We start from the raw sequence: 21,416 nt of genomic DNA on the forward strand, positions 1-21,416 counted from the left end.
TACGCTGATGTCGTGCTTTTTCGTGATTGGCTCCTCACATCAAAACAGGTTACGTAAAACCCGGAAAAGGGAGTTATGGCTTTATTTCGTCAGCTGCGAAACTAAATCTGTCCTGCACTGTTTAGAACTAAGGAATAACTATTGAGCGACATTTAATGGAACTAATTCTGGTATAATTGAAGAAATTATTGCAACAAAATGAAGGAATTTGTCTGTATAGTTTTACAGCTTCTCTTTGTGGCGCACGTCAAGTGTTGGAATGAAGGTTTGTCTTCCGCATTTGTTGATGGCTACAGGACTTCTGTATACTTTACTATACGTATTAGCCAGCGCGTGTTATGTACATAAGTATGTCTATTTCTCACCAGGGAGTGTGTTGCTTCGAGACGTGCAAGCTCTGACCCTTTACAAGGGCAGTTACACGTCAGCTCGTCGGTCCAGTCCCGTACCCCAACTTCAGTGCATCGGGGGTTCCGCCGGATGTTTCGCGTTTGTCCCGGAGGTGGTCCAGTGTCAAAACAGAGGATGGGATGGAGTGGACGTTCAGGTTAATCAAAATACAAACAAACAACATTTAGAGAAGTGTATAGTGATTCATACAGCTTACGATATTACCTAGCGTAGCCTACATTAAATGGGCGATGATATTACGTACATACAGCTGGATGTTTTGAGGTGTCAGTGTCTTGATTACAGCCCTTCTCAGTTTACGGATTAACGCTGTTACATAAGGATGTTGAAGCCATCGTTGCCTTGACCACAAGTGTCCCATGTAACCGGACCAATTTGGCCACGTTTCAGTGGGAGTGTAAAACCGATATGGACAATGCCTACCGCTTTGGGAAGGTGGAGGTGAGCTGTGAGGGCTTCAGCCAACCTGACGACCCCTACATCCTGAGGGGCTCCTGTGGTCTGGAGTACACCCTGGAGCTCACAGGGGAGGGCAGGTCAGTCTGACACGTGTGTGTGGGGTACTGTATTGTATAGGACTGAGTGGGGTGGTCAGTGTGTGCTGATGGGGGTCTGTATGTGTTCAGCGCACTACTGTACGAACAGCTATACAAGTTACAGTAGGGCCCCACCAGCTGATCTGTGTGTTATGATGCTGTTTGGTCTAGGAGGAAGCACGGGGCTTCCCACGGAGGCTCCAGGGGCTTTGGTGACTATGCCTCCTCCTTCTTCAATGGCTTCTCCTCCAATAACCACGGCAACAGTCAGCAGCAGCAGAAGAGTGCATCGTCTCTAGGGGAGGAGTCAGGCAGCATCTTTGGGGTCGTGGTGTTGTTGCTACTGGCGTTCGGAGTCTACAAGCTATTCCTGAGCGGGACCACCAACACGCATGCCCCGGACCAACAGGGTTACCATGGAGATGGAACGCAGCCGCCTCCACCGGGTTTCAGACCAGACTACACAGGTAGATCCACACACACACACACAGGATAACTCACAGACACACACCTCACACACACAGATAGTGATTCGGTATATGACCTCACCCCTCTTTCTCTTCCTAGGCTCCTCCTCTTCCGGCTGCCCAGGCTCAGGTTACCCTGGTTACAATGGAGGTAGCCCAGGTTACGGTTTCCGCAGCGACTACAATGGACAACAGTATGCAGGGCGCCGAGCTGGAGCTGGAACAGGAACAGGAAGTGGGTTCTGGACAGGCATGGGGACTGGAGGACTGCTTGGGTACATGTTTGGCAATCAGAGGTGAGTACTGCTTTAGCAAGAATTAGATGTCTGATGATTTATTCAGAGTTTGATCTGTATGTTAATGGGTGTCTGTGTGTTCCCAGGCGCCAGTCCAACAATTATTTCAACTCCAACACCAGTTACAGTGCACCCAGAACCCCACCCTCCCCAAATCCCACTGCCAGTACTGGAACAAGGACCGCCTCAGGTACACAATCATCTTTCACTCAGCCGAAACAAATGCACATCACTCACACCCACTGAAACTCTCCTTGTACATACTTCCTGTTTCAGGTTTCGGAGGAACAAAGAGGAGATAGACTATTAAGATGTGGTATCTATGACAACTGTTCCTTAAGTGGCCGTCTCTCAGAACATAGGACAGAGGAAGGGGTCTAATCAGGACCAAAAAAAAGGCGAACAGCTCCTCTTCATTGGTTAATTACTGCTGGGGTCAAAATGAATAAACACTGTCCTGAATAATAATAATTATATAATATTACTATAACTATTATATAACTGTAATGATGATTAAATTGAAAAACTATAAATATTATTTTCAAGCTGTTAAATGTCTTATATAAAAGAGGTTGTGTTAGGATTCCTATGTCCAAAGTGAGAGTTATAACATGTTAGATATGAAAGATTCAACTTGTACAATATGACTCCCTACCACAGCCCAGGAGATCAGATCAGCTTGTTTGGTTTAAGTTTCCCACTGATCATACTTACTAAATGCTTGCTGTGAAGTGACACATAAGTCTGTTTACCCTGCTTGTTAAGTCTGTCTGTTAAATGAAGCCATGTACAAACAGGATGCTTTTAAAGCTTAGTTTCCTAACCACATATTGAGCATGTTATCTACAGGAAGCAGCAGAGGTGGTGTTAAGGGGGTATGTAAGTGTTTTTATATTAAGTGTGTGGGTGGTTATTAAAAGTATAAATGCTTTTTTAAACTTTATTTGGAAAACACATTATATATATATATATATATATAAAATACACCATACAAAAATATATAATTACAAAATACGATACGTTATTTTTATCAAAACCAACTTTCCATAAGATATTTGCAATATTAATTCATCTACCACAAAGTCTACAACCACGGGGGTTACTGTAGAGCAGTCTACTACCACAGGGGTCACTGGAGAGAAGTGGTTCTCAAAGTGGGGTCCCCGCGAACCATAGCCAGGGGGTCCACAAAATCATTTGCCATAAATAACATTGTAAAATTGTGCTGTATCATTAAAAAGTGCACAAATATATCATTGTGTACAGATGGGGACCATTTGCACACAAAAATACAAGCATATAGTATCCATTTAAGAGCACAAAGGGTATGCTGAATGGGTATTCATGGGGGGGGGTCCTTGGAAAATGTTCCCCCCTGTAAGGGGTCCTGGCCCCCAAAAGGTTTGAGAACCCCTGCTGTAGAGAACCAAGGTGATAACACTTCTACACAGTTGTAGAGGACGAAAGAAGGAGAAACGACTCAAAAGAAAGGGAGAAGCATCATTTTCACCAGACTCTTTACAGAACCTCTACTTCTCATTGGCCCGGTGCTGTGTCCTTCATCCTGACATCATTTGCATAGCATATGGGGTTCTGGCTACCCTGCCCGGTTTCCATAGTGCCCCTCCCATCCCTGTCCACCAATGGGATGTGTCGGGAGGTGGACCGCTCCCTCCACTTGAGGACAGCGACTGCGACCAGGGCTCCACACAGCACCCCCACGAGGAGACAGATCAGATACGCACCTACAGGTGCCGGGCTGTGTAAACCCTCACTGCGGCCTTCCACACTGATCAGGATCAGCTTGTAGGAGGCAGTGGGGCAGGCGGACGAGCCCAGGGACGTTGCACCGGGGGCTGGGCAGTGGCAGGAGTAGCTCCCCTGGCTGGAGGGAGAGGCCAGGACCTCTAGGTGGGAGGAGGGAAGGAGGCGGGTGTGGCGGGCTGGGGGGTGGGACCAGGTGCAGGGGGGAGAAGGGGATAGGCTGAGGCTGGTGCATGGGAGGAGGAGCCTAACCCCTTGCCTCACATGTAGCTCCTGAACCTCACAGGCAGCATCTGGAGAAGACAGTAGGACAAGGTACATGTGAGGAGGGGAGGCACATACTGTGTGACTGGGTGGTGTGTATCAGAGTTGATGGTGGATGAACTCACCCTCTCCTCTCCCACACACATTCAGAGGGCTCCCAGTAGCCTCTGGAGAACTGACGGGCAGAAGGGGGAGAGAGAAAGATGAAGAAAACTATAGTGCAAAAGAAAGGAGTCAAAATGGCAAAGAGAAAAAGAGGAAACGCAAACTCTGTTGCAGACACACATGACACCCACAGCAAGATGCATACACGCATTACACACACAGCCACATGCAAACACACGCACACATTACACATAGATGAGGTCTGACCCTGGTGGCTGTGTGATGCAGACTCTGGTCGTGGAGCTCCAGCCACAGCCCAGGCCCCTGGCCGCCGCACACACCTCACAGCTGGAGAAGCTTCTGCAGCCGTCCGCCTGCACCGCCCTCAGAGAGGAGGCACTGCCCACCAACACACCACCCTGGAACACCACACACGGGGGGGGGGGTTGAGGGACAGAAGGAGAGAGGGAGACAGCGGTGGATGCCAAAGCAAATTCCTTGTCTGTGCAAACTTTCATGGCGAATAAATCCTATTCTGATGTGCGTGGGTCCTACCTGGTGTACCAGGATGTTGTTGACAGGTTCTACCGAGGTTGTGACCGGGATCTCCTGTAGCAGAGTGGCGGTACCACCAACTACAGACACACTGTGGAGCTCTCCTTGGTCTGACACACACACACACTGTGAAATTATTCACATTTTCCTAACTATAGACACACACACACACACACACACACACTACATGACATTCCAAACAATATCTCTAAAAGCTATCCAGAGATTCGGCGGCCCACCTGTGCCCAGGTACAGGATGGCAGCCTGGGTGCTGGTGACATTTGAAACAGCCAGTCTGGTGTATGTGACCCCCCTCCTGAGCAGCAGGGGTGCTGTCTCCACGGACTGGGTCAGCTGGGGGTGCTCCTTGGCGAAGGTTAGAACCTGGTCTGGCATCTGAAGGGAGGAGTTGTACTGTGACCTCATATCACTGCCTATACACTGTGGAGGGGACGTAGAGAGGAGAGGAGACAGAGAGGGAAGGAGAAATGACACGTGGATTGAGGTTGTTTGTACATTGTCTTGTGGGGGTGGGGCTTGCTGTGTTCACGCGAGTGTTTACCAGTCCTGGCCGGGTAGGGTAGATAGAGGGGGTTTCTGTGTTCCCGGAGGTCTTCATGTTCTTAAACGGGCTGTTCGCCATCACCTCGTCAACCTCTGCCACACTGAACACGCACACCGCAGACACGAGCTCACTTCCCCTACACACACACACACACACACACACACACAAAGTCTCCCATTTTACAGCACATACTGCTCCTACTGTATCACAATTCTCTCCTCCTTCCATCCCTCCTCACCACTGGGAAGTGAAGAGGCCATAGAAGTGTGTGCTGGTGGGGTCTCCCGGCTGGTGCTCCAGGGGCTGCAGGTGTATGAGGACGTCATAGCGTCTCCCGCCCGGCCCCTTCTCCTTACAAACCAGCCCCGTCTTCAGGAAGGTCGTCCAGCGGCCCTGCAGGGTCTTAGAGCCCCCCAGATCATGCTGCGAGACAGGGAAAGAGAGAGATGAGACAGAAGGGACAGAGAGAAACAGGGAGAGGGAAGGAGATGGGGAGAAGCAGAGAGAAAACAGAGAAAACTGGTGGGCAGGCAGAGGGAAGGCAGAGAAGGAGGGAGAAGAAAATAGTGAATGAGAGAGAGAGGCAGAAAGAAAAGGAGAAATAGAGGAGTAGTAACCTTGCAGACTGAGCGTGTGCAGGGAAGACAGAGAGAGGAGTAGTAACCTTGCAGACTGAGCAGGTGCAGGGAGGACAGAGAGAGGAGTAGTAACCTTGCAGACTGAGCGTGTGCAGGGAGGACAGAGAGAGGAGTATTAACCTTGCAGACTGAGCGTGTGCAGGGAGGACAGAGAGAGGAGTAGTAACCTTGCAGACTCGTGCAACCCTGGCCACCCTGACGGTGGAGTAGAGGTCGAACTCTTTGGCATTCTCCATCAGGAACCAATAAATGTAGTCTCCCTGTTTTGGCTCCGCCCCCAGCACAGCAGAACTCACAAACTCTGGGTCTGGACATGATCAATAAATAAACCAACTAATCATTACAGCAATGGAACCCACAAATAGAAATTAATGGACTTTATTTTATAGATTTCTATTTGATTTAATCATTGGTAAAAATGTATTGACGGTTGTCATACCACTTAGCCAGTTGGGCTCGTTGCGCAACTGCTTCTTCTCTGGTCCTGTAACCCTGGCAACAGTAAACTCTGTTCCCAGGAAGTTAGTGGAGGAGGCCGAGTACAGGAAACCATCTACAGAGAGAGCAACTGTGTCTGAGTGGTGTGTGTGTCACATATATATACACACACACACGTATATATACACACACACACACACACAGACATTCACTCAAATGAGAGGCGTCTCACTACTACTACTACTGATTGCCCAGCACGGGTAAAATATGATCTTTTTGTACAAAGTGAAGTTGGTCAATGCTACAAATGTGCTTCAATTTCTTACCTGCTTTTACAGCGGTGTGAGGTTTCCCTGGCTCGTAGGGACAAATCCCTTTTTTCCCCTCTTTCTCCACGTCTCCTCCTTCCCCCTTCCTCAGTGTGGAGTTCACTATATAAGCACATTGTGGGTTGTACGCGTACGAGCCGCAGACGTAGATGTTGCCGTCCCCCAGTGACTCCAGCATGCAAATGTAGTTATGACACTCATCCTGCACAGCCGAACATTTGAGGCAACATTTAGCAAGTACATAAATATGTATCATATATATATGCACAAATTTCACATCTCTCTCTCTCTCTCTCTCTCTCTCTCTCTCTCTCTCTCTCTCTCTCTCTCTCTCTCTCTCTCTCTCTCTCTCTCTCTCTCTCTCTCTCTCTCTCTCTCTCTCTCTCTCTCTCTCTCTCTCTCTCTCTCTCTCTCTCTCTCTCTCTCTCTCTCTCTCTCTCTCTCTCTCTCTCTCTCTCTCTCTCTCTCTCTCTCTCTCTCTCTCTCTGAGAGAGAGAGAGAGATGAGTTGAGTTGAGGCAAGGTGAGAGACCAATGATGTGTGTGTTACTCAGAATACAGGAAAGGCCACAGGAAGTTGGCAGTTTTAAGGTAGGTCAGAGTGTGACTAAACAATGTTACAGTCACACCTTCCACACACACACAAGAAAGTGATGCCGTTGACAAATTATGTGCTTTGTGTAGACGCTGTGCTCACCTCTGATTTCCCTTTACTCATGCACACCTGCTTCTCCTCATCTGACACCTTCCACTCAATCTGGAAGAACATGAGCACATACTGACCACTGCTGGATCACACACACACACACACACGAAAGCCCATAGGCATGTACACACATGAAAGCAAAGGACCATGGACAGACTGTCACAGCACACATACAAATAATTGCACGCAGAACCACACACAAAAACAGAAGCTGTGGCAGAGAAGCTCTCGCTTGCAGCATCATTGTTGCACTTCTCTCACACACACTGGATGTCTCACCACGGGCCCTTTATGAGTCAGGTTAGACGGGTCCAGAACCAGGATGGAGTCTCTTGCCCCCAGATAGAGGCTGTTAGAGGGGGGGTGCAGAAGGAGCACGCTGGCGTTGGACACCCCTATCACCTCTGGAAAGAGACATCAATGTGTGTGTGTTCCATCAATCAATGACTTTGAAGTACTTCAAGTTTGTTTGGCTGATGCTTCACATCAGACACTCTTAGGACTGGTTTGTTCTACCATTGTCTTCAATAAAAAAGTTCACCAATATTTGGAGTTAGGCTGGGTTAACAAAACGCACACACACATTCCATCCAAGACTAATAAAAGTGAAACTGTAGTCACCTGTTTTAAAGGTTGATCTAGTCCTCATTGCATTGTTTAACGAATATAATGATTACAGCTGCAGTAGCCAAGAAAGTTGACGCTAGTTTGGTAACTAGACCTAGCTAAATAATTACGTTAATCTTTGGGTTTGAGGAGAAAGCATTTAGCTACAGTACTGTACTACTAGTGGTAGTCAATAAATAGCTAGCTACTACACTATTGTGCAGTACCTGAACCACACACAAAAAGAACACAAAAGATATCGAGAACTGGGTTGGGAGCACTTACCTCCAGACGGAAACTCTGACAAGCAAAAAACTGCAGATGAGATACAAATTATGACCGAAATATCGATGAAACGGTGCATGTTGATTATTAACAGTAAATTATATCGTCGGTTGATCACTGGAAGAAGTGCGCGTGTCAGGTGCGCGACGCGAGTTAAGTGATGCGCTCGTGGAACTCTCAACCAATCACATATAATTTTGTTGGTAAAAAAATTACAACATGGAACGCGTCTGTTTAATGAGCCCACCCCTGGCTGTCACAACATAAACCCAGCAAAGATTTAAGTTTACTGACGGTTAGGCTGGGCGTGGTTTTCAAGAAAGCAGTTTTCGGGTCGGATTCTTCTGACTTGATTCAACTCCTCAAAAACAATCTCTAGGTGTAGGTGACACGCCCTCCAGAACAAAAAACGGTTTATTGCCACAGTTTATTGAGGGTGACAGTGTATCATACAAGCACAAATCAATAACATCATAGCCTGAAATTGTTTCAAAATTCCAGCCTCTATTGCCAAGATAAAAATATTATTTTTTTACCTTTACTTTTGAGGCAGGTTAGTTAAAACATATGAAGAATCTCATATGATGTATGTAGTAAAAATGTTGTATCGTTAGATGATCCTAAAACTCAGAAACCAGCAATGGGAACATTGTCATATGGATTAGGGTGAGTTTGGTAGCTCAGGTTAATACTGACAACAATAAAAAGCTAACGAGTAAAATAAAATAAAAACATTATATAAAGCACAATACACTAATACAGACCTACAATAAAAATGTGTATAGACCAATATATAAAATAGCCAAGCATGATAACATTCTTAGTTTTAGATGATGCCCAGGTTTTCATAGATTACCTCAGGGGACTGATCCCCTGATTTGGTAGGGGGGGTGTTCGTTTTAACTTTGCCGATTTGGGCGTAGAGGTGGGCATAGGGGTCAACCTTTGGCTCCTCTTGAGGGTGCATAGAGCTTAGGGCGGAATTCAAATGTGCCCCTATAGAAGACTCTGTGTAGATTGGTGCCTCTCTGCAACGGTCCTTTTCCAGGGCCTGGTTCTGGTGGGGATCCTGGTTAGTCTGGACCAGACTAATTCTGTGGTACACCTCATCATAAACCGGTTCAGACTGGTCTCTGGGCTGGGAAGAGGAAAAGGAGATTGGGGAGGCAGAAGGGGGAGCTGGGGCGGCCATTTTAGGAGGTTTCAGGGGGATGTAATGAACAGGGTCCACGTACACAGGCTCTGTTGGGTTGCCACGGGGACTCACCGAAGGGGAGGGGTGTGAAAGTGCCAGGGGGAGGGGCATGTGGGAGTTGGGGGCGGGGCCTTGAGATTTGATACAGTCAGCTGGTTGGGCATAGACACACTCATTGGAGCCATTAAATTCAGCCGGTTGAGGGTTAACGTTCTTTACTAAGTTAATCACATCCGCCGGTTCAGAGTACACACACTCCTCGAAGCCAACAGAAGTTGAGGACACCGATTTGCAGAGGTTGTGCCCCTCAAAAATGCTGGCACTGACAGGAAGTTCGGGCAGAGGTGAGCGAGGCCGCCTGGAGCCAATCGTATCGCTTGGGAGGAGTGCATCTGAGACAACAGCAGCTGTCTTCTGTTCGCTTATAGCATTTTCAATCAGAGAGAATATCTGATCACCCTGCCGAGTGTCGAAGGTGAACGTGCCGGGCCCCGAGTCACAACGCCGACCTGCCTCGATAGAGAACGTCAGCTGGAACGGGAGAACGTCAGTTAGAACAGGAAAACATTCGCTAGAACAGAAGAAGAACAGGAGGACTTCCTTTGAGGCAGAAGAAGAGTAACCCAAGGAGAAAATCAGCTAGAACAGTAGAACAGGTTCAACAAACAGTCCCACCAATCACCTTGTCTCTTCCATAACGTCTCAGCAGCCGATAGGGCCAGGTCTGCAGGCACTTTCTGGTCTCCGCCTCCTTCAGGACAAGCTCATCTCCTGCCACACGCAGCCAGTAGGCCCCCTGGAGGCCACACAGCGTAGCTGCATCTGTCTGCTGCACACTCACCCAGAACTCACTCACTGTGAAAGGGGAGGATGGGATGGGGTAGAAAAAGGGATGGAGGGTGAGAGGGAAGAGAGATAATTATATAGTACGAATTTAACTCACTAATACATACTACTCCAGTAACACTAATAAAGAGGAATAAGTGAGGGTAGGTTCTACACACATTCCTCCGTGGACACATAGATGAGGTTTTCCTCCATTCGGAGCTGCTGAGCTGATGACACTAGTCCTCCTTTCTGATGGGTGGAGAGACAAAGAGAAAAAGGGAGAGAGAGGGGGAAGAGGCGTGGGGTGATCGGTTTAGAAGGTGAGGAGTTGCATAAACATTTCATTTCAGCTCATGGCAACTGAATGTGACATCATTATAGGCATCACCATGCAGGACAATGAGTTGATCCCAGAGCCAATGATCCCTCCTGTTTGTTTACCTGGAAGGCGATTTCGCACACTTTCTCCACCCAGTCCACACACTCCTCCTTTTCCGCCGCCATCACCAGCCTTCTCTCATCTGTCTCCACGCAGAAGGCCGCCATGTTGTCCCCAGGGCAGGCCTCGGCGTGGGGGGGCAGACGGAGCACTCTCACACACTCTGCCAGGCGGATCACCTTCTTCTCCTGGTGCCTCCGGACCCCCACAGCCCCACCTGGAGCAAAGCCAGCACTGCGCTCACTCAAATCCTGCAGCTCCAGTCTGGCAACACCACTGCCGCTGGAGGGGTAGAGGGACAGCCATAGTTTCTTCCACTTCTACAGAAGAGAAGAGATAACAAAATAAGGGGGGGAGGGAACATTTGGCAAAAAGGGAGAATGAAAGTATGTAAACACTCATTCTCGCCTACTAGTGATCCCTTGATCCCTGTAGGCTTGTTGCGACATTAGGCCTATTGCTACATCCCAGCTGACACACAAAAGTAAACATTCAACATTCAAACAACTGTTCCTCATAGCCTAGATATGTACAGGTAAGGCCTAACATAGGTGTGTGTGCGCGTGTCTGTGTGTATGTGTGCTCAAACCCCGCCCTCGCTGTTCTCTGTGTCCCGCGGTAGTTTGAGGAGCAGGAATGTGCAGTGATAAAACACGGCTCTGTCTGAACACGCGCAAGGTTTCCTGAACACTCCGGCACCACCATCAACACATAACACCTCAAACCTTCTATGAAGTGTTTCTGTGTCTTAAAGTTGAAATTTTTTTTGATCACCCAATCATTTATATGATACATTCATCAACTAGTTACAAAGATGATCATCTACAAGATTCAAGGTGGTTGTCGCTGTAAACATATCTCGTTAAAAAAATGCTGTTGCAGATTACGCTGTAGCTGAACAGTTGGCCATTGAATAATAGTGAAACCACCAAGTCAATAGTACTTTTATAGATTGATGAGAATCTAGAGAATACGTTTGTCTGTCCTCACCTTGCCCTGCTTCTGGTGCTGAAGGTAGATCTGGCCTGCTTTCACATGGGTATCCATAGTCCTAGATGAGATGACACCGACCCCTGTAGTTTGGACCCTGGACTTAGTTAGCCTAGTTTTCCTTGGGCTTTTACAATCCCGATTATCGGTCCATGACAAGAGGTGTGGCTTTCGACGCGTCACCAGTGAGTAACGTGAAATAGGACCGCGCGGAGGCGGCCTCACCTGCCTCACACACCCTCGTGATGTCATTGCAGTTATTTACATTTAGTCATTTAGCAAACGCTCTTATCCAAAGCGACTTACAGTAAGTACAGGGACATTCCCCCGAGGCAAGTAGGGTGAAGTGCCTTGCCCAAGGACACAACGTCAGTTGGCATGACCGGGAATCGAACTGGCAACCTTCGGATTACTAGCCCGACTCCCTCACCGCTCAGCCATCTGACTCCCTATTTGAATCTAAAGATAAAATAACACACAATCATAAAATAACAGACTATAGCCATTTTTTATAAACAATTTATCAGATTTGGGCCAATTCTGGAATTATGCTTTAGTATGAAGATTTCATTAGGCATCATCAAAACTGTAATATAATTATGAATAGATTGATGTGACATTTAGTGGAGTCAGTGGGTCAGTGTTCTTGACAAATGCCGTGACGTCAAAGTAGCTACGATACCGTTAGTGAAATCGTTAACATTCTTTAAGTTCATTGTTGCGCAATTTTTCCAGCGTTCCAACACAACCGCTTCTTTCTCCGAAGACAGTTTCCGACAGTTTCTTTGTTTTGACTCGGAGTTGTTCTAAACTAATGGTCAATTTACACATCAAGGAACAAGAGCAACTGAATGAACTCTCCAAGGCAGAACCAGGTGGGGGCACAGAATATCAAAATCCTATTATTAACATGATGACTTAAAATCACTAGATTCATTCACTCACCTCTTCTCTTCTTGCCCTCTGGGACCTGCCTACCCGCTCCACCTTCAGGCCCTGGGGTCCCAGGCCAGGGGGGGTAAGCTGAGTGTCTACGCTACTGGCTTCAGCCCTCCAGAAGGACGGCCTCTCGGCCTGTTCAGACTGCAGCCTGGACCCTCATTCACCACTCACCAGAAGGTAAGCAAAGATTCCCTCGAAACAAGTCTCTGTCAGCTACCCTGTCTACAACATCGCTCTTTTACCATGTTGTGTGTGTGTGTGTGTGTCAGATGGCAGACATGTGGACTCAGTACAACAGACAGAGATTCCAGAGCCAAGGCAATAGACCACGGAACCCCCAGGTGAGTTTCTGACTCGTCACACTATATTGTTGCTCGTGTCAAGTCTTACATACCTGTCAGACGCAAAACCCCTAACCCTATACTCCCTTCCTCCATTTTCTCTTTCTTTCTGCCTCCGTCTCTTTCCAGAAGGGAAGAACCATAATGTCCACCATGCTGGAAAGTGTGAGAGAGAGGGGGACAAAAACCCACATGGAGACACAAGCACCCCCTCCAGAGAGGGGCCAACAGACCCATGGCCCATCCCAGCATCCAAGTTCTAAGCCCAGGGAAGGGAGAACCGCTGTAAACCCCTCTGGACACAAGCAGGTGTCTCTGTGTGTATCTCGGGGGTTCAACCAGGGTCAGGGACCTGCTCACCTTGGGCAGCCCAGGAAGGAAGCCTGGAGCCAGGCTACAGTGGACCCAGGGCTGGGGGACCCTGCCTGGACCAAAGAGGGACTAGAGGGGTCTGCTACACACCTGCCTCACATAGGCAGTGGAGAGGGTGAGAGAATATGCATCTGAGATTATATACAATTTCATAGAAACAATATCATAGGGATACAGGATGGCCAAGCCCAGTTTAATCACTGAAACCATCCAATCAGCTCTGTTTCTGACGTTTTGAGATCTCATACTTTATTTAAGTATACGTGTGTGTGTGTGCGTGTGTTCTTCCAGAGAGCAAGGCAGAGCCCCCCGTGCAGGGCGAGGGTTTGAGGGCGGAGCTATTTCGGCAGAAAATAACACTCTCCACCCGCCACGAGTGCCATATCAACAAACGTCTCGCCAACCGGTCACACCTTATGCACCTGGGTATGTCCACCACTAGGGGGAGAAAGAGTCATCCACACTGTGATAGATACATGACTACTGCCTACTAAAGTAAAAAACACTGGCAGGTGCAGTACTGAAGCTAGTAAACACACTGGCATCAGAAACGCTTAATGAGAATTAACAGGCTGTGTTTATGTGTGTGTGTTGGAAGGAATGCCTTTTGATGGTGTGACAACCTACAGCCAGAGCTACATCCCTGTGGACTGCTCACCGACACGTAGGGGGGCCAGATGTACTGCTCCCCAGGCTACAGTAAACTGGTACAGAACACACACACAAACACACATCTCAAAGGCACTCTTAACTGCTACACACGACACATAAACATTAACCGTGAGCACACTCACTCATACTACCCCATTTACACACACACACACACACACACACACACATCCGAGCTGTCACACACATGCAGTGTCTCCACCCCCTTCCCTCACTCATCCATCCATCCACCCACCTCCTTTATCCATCCATCTAGGCATCAGTGGGGTTCAGAGTACTCGGACCGGTACCAGGGCCCCGGGCGCTACGTGCCCAGCCAGAGAAAGCCCCCAAGTGGGCTAAAGGCCCACCCTGCCTCCCCGGACCCCTCCGGGACCCACACCCTCTACACCACGGAGAAGATACGCAGATACCTCAGCTCAGAGTACCAGAGGCAATACAACTACAGGGTGAGAGAGTAGCAGGCTTTTATGGTGTCCGGGTCTTTTTTCCTTAGTCTGGATCCTGTTTGAGCATCTCAACAAGTCAAATTTTGTTTGTAGAGCTCTTTTTTACAATGACAGTACCAAATTAAATGACTGCAATATACAAATCTTTTAGAGCCAGTGGCTTACATTACTCTGTTAGTGTTGTGAGACTACAGGTGAAGACTCCATTGGAATATTTTAGTTGGTAGTCTGTCAACAGCAGAGTAGCAGTACTAATCTACACATCTGCTCGAGACAGCTAGTTATAAAATGACACATTTGATCGTTTAGACAAACAGGTTGAAACAAAACACCACACCTTATGATCCTCACTTTGCCCTCCTTTCTTGCCTCTCCTGTGACCCAGGAGGAGTCAGGCCCGTCCCGGCCCAAGACAAGCCCGGTCTACAGCCAGCACCACAGGGTCTGAGTGTGATCTGGTTCCTCAAACCATCCTCCCAACATCCACACCCCTCTAACACGGCTAGTTCTATTTTAATACACGTACACAACAGTACCACATATCTCAATGAGGTTGGGTTTCTAAGCTTACACATTTTGGAAATAAAATCAATTGCATACTTCAACCTTCTATATTTACAGAATGTTTGAGAGAGCGGGGGGGGGGGGGGGGGGCAGGGTTAACCCCCTTTTAGTGCATCCACATACAGCCCAAATTGTGGGCCAGACCAGTAAAAACAAACCTATAAATAAAACAACCCTCTGGAGGAATTTCTTCTCTGTTGAGTGGGTGGAACTGCATATTCCTTCTACAAGCACATAACATCCTGTCAATGTAGTATGCAGGGACCTGTAGCATGAAAGTATATTAAACATTTCCATTTAGAAACAAGTATTTTGGACACAAAGCACACAAGATCAACAGGGTTCATAACCATGCAGTAGGATAACTTGGCTTATACTGTATGGAAAGCAGAATTAAAGCAACATCAAATTAAGTTTAATAAAGACAATACATGTAAAATTATAACATTAACATATAATAACTGAGGAAGCCAAACTAGTGAGTGACCAATAAGGTACCAGATCTTTATTTCATCATCATCATCTTCATTCTCTTTTTTTGACGTCATTTTGATAATGCATGTCGCACACTGTGACAGGATTTCAACGCAGGTTTTTAAAAAACAAAAACGAAGAAACAACAGAATTGTTTACACGGAAATCCCTCACAGGTTCCAAGCTGCCTGCCGTAACTTCTGCCGATGATGCCAGGGTCCTTCCGCCAGTCATCAGGCCTTGACCCCGCACACACTCCCAGAGCCACACAAATACTTTCTCTCTCACACACCTGACACTCCCCGCCATAAAACCAGCCTCGCAGAGGAAAAAAAACAAACAAAAAAACCCGGCAAAACCAAAAAACGAGAGGAAGAGGAAACGGCAAAACACTGATCAGGGTTGAAATCTCTATCCACAATCAAATACCATCACCATGGAGACGCACACTGCATGGTGTCCCCCCTCGATCAAGGAGGAAAAATAATCAAACACTGAACTTCAGCTCTCTTCTAAACCACCCTAAATGTCTGCTGCCTGTATCCAATAGGAACACTTTACACTGAATGATTCCCTGTATCCCCACCCCCTCCCCTCCAACCCCCTGCTCCCACACTTCCCTGCCTAGTTCTCCACAAGGGAACAAAACGGAAATAAAAAGCTTATTGAAGAGTATACACCCACCCCGCCCCGCCCCTACCCCAACCAACGCCCCTTCCCCCAGCCCCTCCCCATCTACCCCACCCAGCCTCAAAGCAGGCAGGTGTAGGGGCAGCTGCTGGGGGCCAGCAGCCACACAGTCTTTAGGAAGGCGCCCCCTTGTGGCGGGACCCTAGTATTTCATCCCGGGAACAAACTCCTTTGCTTCTGGGTTCAAGTTGCTCTTGCGCTGTCGGGAAAAGAAAGAGGGAAGAGGAGGATGTGATGTGAGATATCCAATTTGTAAGTATGTGTGTTAGTGAACCATGTGTCACTAACCAACAGACCAATATATAATATAGAAACACAGAATACTCATAAAAAGGATGATTGGTGCTCTAATTTTACTATATTGAGAAAGAGAAAAAATACACCTTAACACTTCTTTAGACAGCAGTGACCACAACTGGGGGGTGGGGGCAATGGGAAAACTCACCACTACATCTGCCGGGTTGCTGTCGGCGACCGATAGACCGTTGAGCTGGTGCTGGATCTGCGCGACCCCGGGGTTGAGGTCACGGGATGGGATGAACCAATCCTGGTCCTCCTCCTCCAGCATCTCCTGGAAACAACGATCCAGAAACTCCTGCTCCAGAAGCTCCTCCTCCACCTGGGAGGGACACACACGCACGCACACGCAGGCATTATTACCTTCCGAGTTCATTGCAGTGCAAAATAACTAGTCGAAGCCGCCTTCATCCATTTTCCTCTAAAACCAACCTGTCGTTTCCCCCACTAAACCCACCTGTCTGTTGTACTCCTCCTCGTTTTCCATCCACATGTACTCAGCGAAGGGGTTGGCGTCCCCCTCCTTCAGGCCATTGGCCACCCCTTCCTCCTTGCCCCCAGGCCCCCCACTGCTGCCCCCGGGTGTCTTTGCCACTTCTGGACTGGTCATCTCCGCTGGCTCTGTAGGGAATGGGGACAGACACACACACGGTCAGAATGTCAGACCGATGTGAGAGTGTAATATCAATTGTATAACACAAGTACAGATAATGGTTGGCAGTTATTAGCTCTATTCTGCTAATGTACTGTCTGGCATCAAAAGCAACTGTCAAAAGCAAAAGTCAAGGAAATAGCACGTGCATGCACTTTTACCCAGGTGTAGCGAACAGGAAAAAAAAAAGTGCTGGCTGGTTATTCTAATTAGCTGTAAATTCATTCAAATGGCGAATTTATAGTCAAACTCAGGAATCATCAACACAAATCCCATCTTCAGACTAGGTGCTAGTTAGCGGACTGTTTCGTTAGTACTAACTGAGTGATTATGATGATGAAACAAACACATTGCTAAGTAGATTGCTTACTAACGCGAGGCCTACTTGCGTGGAATGTTACAGACTGCAACCAAGGAAAGCAGCATGGTAGCCGCCGTTGTCAGTAGCTAGCAGCTAACGGTTAGCTAACTTATACGGATTAACAAACTATTGCATAATACAATACAAATAGGTACAGACGTTTTCATACTTGGCTTCGAAGTCGGCGATGGAAGTTATTTGTTGTACAATTTTAAGACTGCAGATTGCTAACACAAACAGGCTATAGATCGTCGCAAACTAGTATGTGGCACATACCAAACAGCTAGAGCTACTATTAACACAGCTAGAGCTAATCTAGCTAATTTGCTAGTCTACACGCTAGTGCGGTGGGGTTTACAACAGGGTCAAATTAAACGCCAAACTAACTACTGTAGTTTGTGCTCTCACACATCAAATAGTCACTACCATCTATTTCCAGAATATAGTGTAGACTAAACCTCAACTACGACTAGATACTATCAAGCGTGCAAGTTGGCTTGGGCTAGCTAACGTTAGCTGTATCTCAATCTAAACGCTGAACGCACCCGTGCCGTACAAATCAACTAGCAGTGATTATGTAATGTTACAATTTCTGATAAAACTAGATTAGCTCACTTGTAGCTAACTGATTACTAAGGAATATTCATTAGATATATCTACACAGGTTATGAGTAGATAATTGATCACCTTAGTCCTAGACCGTTTTGACTAGCTAGCTTAGTGCTAGTAGCTAGCTAACATCATATGAGTGGAGGAGTTGCGCAGCTTGCTAACGTTAGCTAGCTTCTTATATCCACACTACAGGTCAGAATAGAGATGCAAGTAGACATACGCTTAAGCGAAGATATTGAAACGCACCTGGCATGGTTGAAATTACGTTTTATCAGCAATTGATAGCTTTATCTCCAGTGCTTGGCGTAGAAATCGTCGACTTTCAACTAATTTACTGTCAAGCTCTTGTTGCTCTTGCTACACATTACATCAAGATGTGGACTTCCGTTACGTCATATGTACCCTTATCCCGCAAGCCACAAGTGATCTTGAATTAACAGATACAGTAATATAATTCGTAAACTTTTATTAATTAATTAATTTTTACCTTAAACATCCATAGTTTTGCACCTATGTGAACAGTAAATGAGTGTGTGCAATAGTATAGAACATGTTTTGCACTGGATTTTTTATCTGCCCGAAAATAATTTGAGTTGAGAACAAACTATTGACAAACATTGTTTTTTCATTTTGTTTACAACATTATGTATTCAATTACAGTCCTCAAATCTCTGGAGTTGCAGGATGCAAGAGGTGATAGAATAAAACCACAGTATTTCTGAATCATTCGTAAACTTCGTAACATTTTTATACTCGCTGTGATATATTGTTTTTATTATTGTTGCTTGCTTTTTCCACAGGTACACTTGCACTTATAGCGGTTCATGTTGTTTAATTGTAACTTGTTTAACTACATGCTCTTATGGTTCTTCCCTTTGGCACTTACTTTGGTTGTTCACAATGTGTGCTTCATGTTTTGGCTACTCGCGATGTTTTGTGGCTATCTTGTTATGATCAGTGACCTATGCACTTTGTAAAGCTCTCTCTTGGAAGTCGCTTTGGATAAAAGCGTCTGCTAAATGAATAAATGTAATGTAAATGTAAAATGAATCATGTTTCAAGGCACCTCAGTGTTGAGTCAGCCTTCAGGAGTTTCTAGTTATGAAATAGGGTAGTTTCTTAGCTCTATGAAGGTAGAGGAGGGGGTGGATTGACCCAGAGCATATAGAGATTGCATTGAGGAAGGGCTGTGTTTGACAAAACCAAATCACATCAACATGGTTGAATAGAAAACCCATAACAGTAGCAGGTACATAGCTGACCACCATGGTGGCTTGGATGATCATGACCGTCCGGAAAGCTCTCATCTTTATCTGGTTGGACACCCCCCCCTCCCTGCCTCCCTCCCCTGGCCCGGGATGCTTCAGAGCCGTGAGGACTGAGAGACAGCAGAAGGAATTAAAGAGGAACAATATGCATATTAAGGCAACATAGAGATACATGAAGACAGGGCTCTTCAGGGCACACACAAACAAAGTTCCAATGGAGACCTGCAAGATCACCAGCCAGACCACAACACTGGAGCCAAGCCTGTACCTCAGGGGTCTGTACCTTGGGAGGAGAGGACAAACAGTATAATAATGGTGTATTAGAGCACATGGGAGCTGCATTTATCATTCATTTAAGCTTTCTTCAGTCTAAACATCAACTTCTATTGTTAGATCTTGTAGTGGTGGAACTAGGAAGTTCTAGATATACAGCTACACCCCACCAGACTCTGTACCTGAGGAAGACCACAGGGTGGACCACTGCCAGGTAGCGCTCCAGGCAGATGCAGGTCTGGAACACGGGTCTGACCAAGTAGATGAAGAGTGTACAAAACAACAGGTATTTATCTATGATATGTTTGAAGAGATAGAAGCCGATGGAGATGACGGGCGTAATCAGACAGAATAGCAGTTCATTCAGAACCATGTTGAACTCAAACACCTCCATCTTGTCTGTCAGGAAGCCAGCTGATGTCATTATCAGCCACAGGACCCATATATTGGCTGGCACAGCCAACAGGAAATTGACGATGAAGGCAGGAGCAAGGAGGAAAGAGTCACTGCAGGGAAAACATGTTTCTGATAGGGTTCCGTTCTCCATCATTGGGACTTTTTGGGAACGATGCAAATTAGATGGACCTATGTGGGACAAGCAGAGCAAGACACGTTGGAACCAATATGGAAATTTTTGAAGTAAGATTGTTATATGAAGTAAGAAAAACATAAGATATACTGTATATCATTGTTCACTGTCAAGTCAAAGACATATCGCATTATTATTCAATTCAAGAACATTCCAGGTTTTTACCTTTGACTCAGTGTTGATGGGGGTAGCTGTCAGCCATTACCAAGAGACATGCTCCCTCCTAATCCAAGAAATATGCCACAAAAAAAGGTTTGACAGCCCAAATTCACTATTTCCCTTTTGTTATGTGAAATTAGTTGACCTTTTAAGACTTTTGAGGTAACAATATACAAATGAAACACCCAAATACAGATTCAAATAATGTCAGACCTGTGGCTTCCGTCAATCTTTTTCTCTTTCCTACGTGGATTAATCTCTCTTTCATCCTCTCTGTGTGTTTCTCTCTGTCAACCCTTCACTTTATATATTTCACTCCTCCTTACATAAGGATGGTAAGGTTAGTCATGCAATTGGAGGACAGAATGTCAAGGATTCATTATGGCCGTTCCCCTCCAATCAGATACAGCTACGGCCGCTGTTGTTGTTTGTGTTGGGTTAGCCTTTCATCCAATCATCTTTAGGTTGATCTGGAAACAAGCAAATCTAGGAAAATTCACCGTAGTCTCTCACACCTGGATTTAGTCTCTATCTTTGTCTTTGGTTTATGCAACATACTGGGACTGACAGATGTTATGTAACTTTGTTTAAAAAATAAAAGTAAAATTTGTCTGGGACAATACCACAAGAAAGTGATTTAATGACAAATTATGCAATTCTTAATCTGCCGAAAGTTAAATAAAGTTGAAAGCAAACAATGTTGATCCTTTTATTAAATTTCAGACAGTTTTCATGTCTCTATAAATATAGATGTTAACATATAGAAAATGTTGAGTGAGTGAATCAGATGACACTCTAATAGACGACAATCAACAAAAACAGAATCAAAGCACACTGATAAAACACACAGCCGTAGAATGTTTCCAAAGACTGGTATAACCACCAAATAACCAGATTCCTTATGCAGACTACACTGCAGACTATGTCCTTATAATGTTACAATATTTGTGCAAACCCTGGATAATTAAATTCATTTTCCACAACAATTCTTTGTGAAGAAATTACATATCCAGATGCTAAACTATTGTTTTATTTCTAACAGTTGAAATATTTGATGTAGAAAAGGTTTTCCAAATATGGCCAAGACAATAAGACTTTCAGAACAAGAGTATAAACAAGAGTTTCAGAACAACTCAGTATTGAGTCAATGTTCAGGAGCTGAAGTAGGGTAGTTTCCCAGCTCTGTGAAGGTAGAGGAGGGGTTGGACTGACCCAGAGCATATAGAGATCAGAATGGTAAGAGGTTGTGCTACACAAGCCGCAGTCTTGTCAAGATGGTTGAGGAGGG

The 21,416-nt window shown here is 46.1% G+C and overlaps 5 protein-coding genes across 6 annotated transcripts; 2 read left to right on the top strand and 3 right to left on the bottom strand.

Annotated features, from left to right (window-relative positions):
- Positions 1–74: 74 nt before the first annotated feature.
- saraf (store-operated calcium entry-associated regulatory factor) lies at positions 75–2,641 on the top strand. The gene is made up of 7 exons (XM_067250507.1): positions 75–265; positions 369–547; positions 802–947; positions 1,119–1,414; positions 1,515–1,710; positions 1,797–1,900; positions 1,987–2,641. Exons 1-7 carry the CDS (start codon positions 199–201, stop codon positions 2,010–2,012), a joined length of 1,014 nt encoding a protein of 337 aa, XP_067106608.1. The 5' UTR covers positions 75–198; the 3' UTR covers positions 2,013–2,641.
- A 59-nt stretch (positions 2,642–2,700) lies between these two features.
- LOC136956585 (semaphorin-4F-like) lies at positions 2,701–8,291 on the bottom strand. Of its 2 annotated transcripts, XM_067250504.1 has the most exons (13): positions 7,965–8,291; positions 7,341–7,477; positions 7,065–7,124; positions 6,366–6,570; positions 6,041–6,154; positions 5,769–5,908; positions 5,202–5,386; positions 4,961–5,099; positions 4,638–4,839; positions 4,399–4,508; positions 4,111–4,262; positions 3,864–3,913; positions 2,701–3,767 (listed from the first exon to the last, which is right to left on the bottom strand). In XM_067250504.1, the coding sequence occupies exons 1-13, from the start codon at positions 8,041–8,043 to the stop codon at positions 3,247–3,249; spliced, it is 2,094 nt and encodes a 697-aa protein (XP_067106605.1). In that variant the 5' UTR covers positions 8,044–8,291; the 3' UTR covers positions 2,701–3,246. The 2 variants fall into 2 exon arrangements, with proteins under 2 accessions (XP_067106605.1, XP_067106606.1); XM_067250505.1 differs by lacking the exon at positions 7,065–7,124.
- Positions 8,292–8,372: 81 nt separating this feature from the next.
- Positions 8,373–11,544, bottom strand: dok1a (docking protein 1a). The gene is made up of 5 exons (XM_067250506.1): positions 11,417–11,544; positions 10,429–10,746; positions 10,164–10,236; positions 9,842–10,014; positions 8,373–9,690 (listed from the first exon to the last, which is right to left on the bottom strand). Exons 1-5 carry the CDS (start codon positions 11,471–11,473, stop codon positions 8,791–8,793), a joined length of 1,521 nt encoding a protein of 506 aa, XP_067106607.1. The 5' UTR covers positions 11,474–11,544; the 3' UTR covers positions 8,373–8,790.
- Positions 11,545–12,886: 1,342 nt separating this feature from the next.
- On the top strand, positions 12,887–14,677 carry LOC136956776 (uncharacterized). Its single transcript, XM_067250764.1, has 5 exons — positions 12,887–13,186; positions 13,363–13,497; positions 13,670–13,778; positions 13,997–14,189; positions 14,575–14,677. The coding sequence occupies exons 1-5, from the start codon at positions 12,892–12,894 to the stop codon at positions 14,635–14,637; spliced, it is 795 nt and encodes a 264-aa protein (XP_067106865.1). The 5' UTR covers positions 12,887–12,891; the 3' UTR covers positions 14,638–14,677.
- Positions 14,678–15,971: 1,294 nt separating this feature from the next.
- paip2b (poly(A) binding protein interacting protein 2B) lies at positions 15,972–18,214 on the bottom strand. Its single transcript, XM_067250765.1, has 4 exons — positions 18,086–18,214; positions 16,672–16,835; positions 16,363–16,536; positions 15,972–16,116 (listed from the first exon to the last, which is right to left on the bottom strand). Exons 1-4 carry the CDS (start codon positions 18,090–18,092, stop codon positions 16,060–16,062), a joined length of 402 nt encoding a protein of 133 aa, XP_067106866.1. The 5' UTR covers positions 18,093–18,214; the 3' UTR covers positions 15,972–16,059.
- Positions 18,215–21,416: the final 3,202 nt, after the last annotated feature.

The sequence above is a fragment of the Osmerus mordax genome, chromosome 14 (genome assembly GCF_038355195.1).
Source record: "Osmerus mordax isolate fOsmMor3 chromosome 14, fOsmMor3.pri, whole genome shotgun sequence".
NCBI lineage: Eukaryota > Metazoa > Chordata > Actinopteri > Osmeriformes > Osmeridae > Osmerus > Osmerus mordax.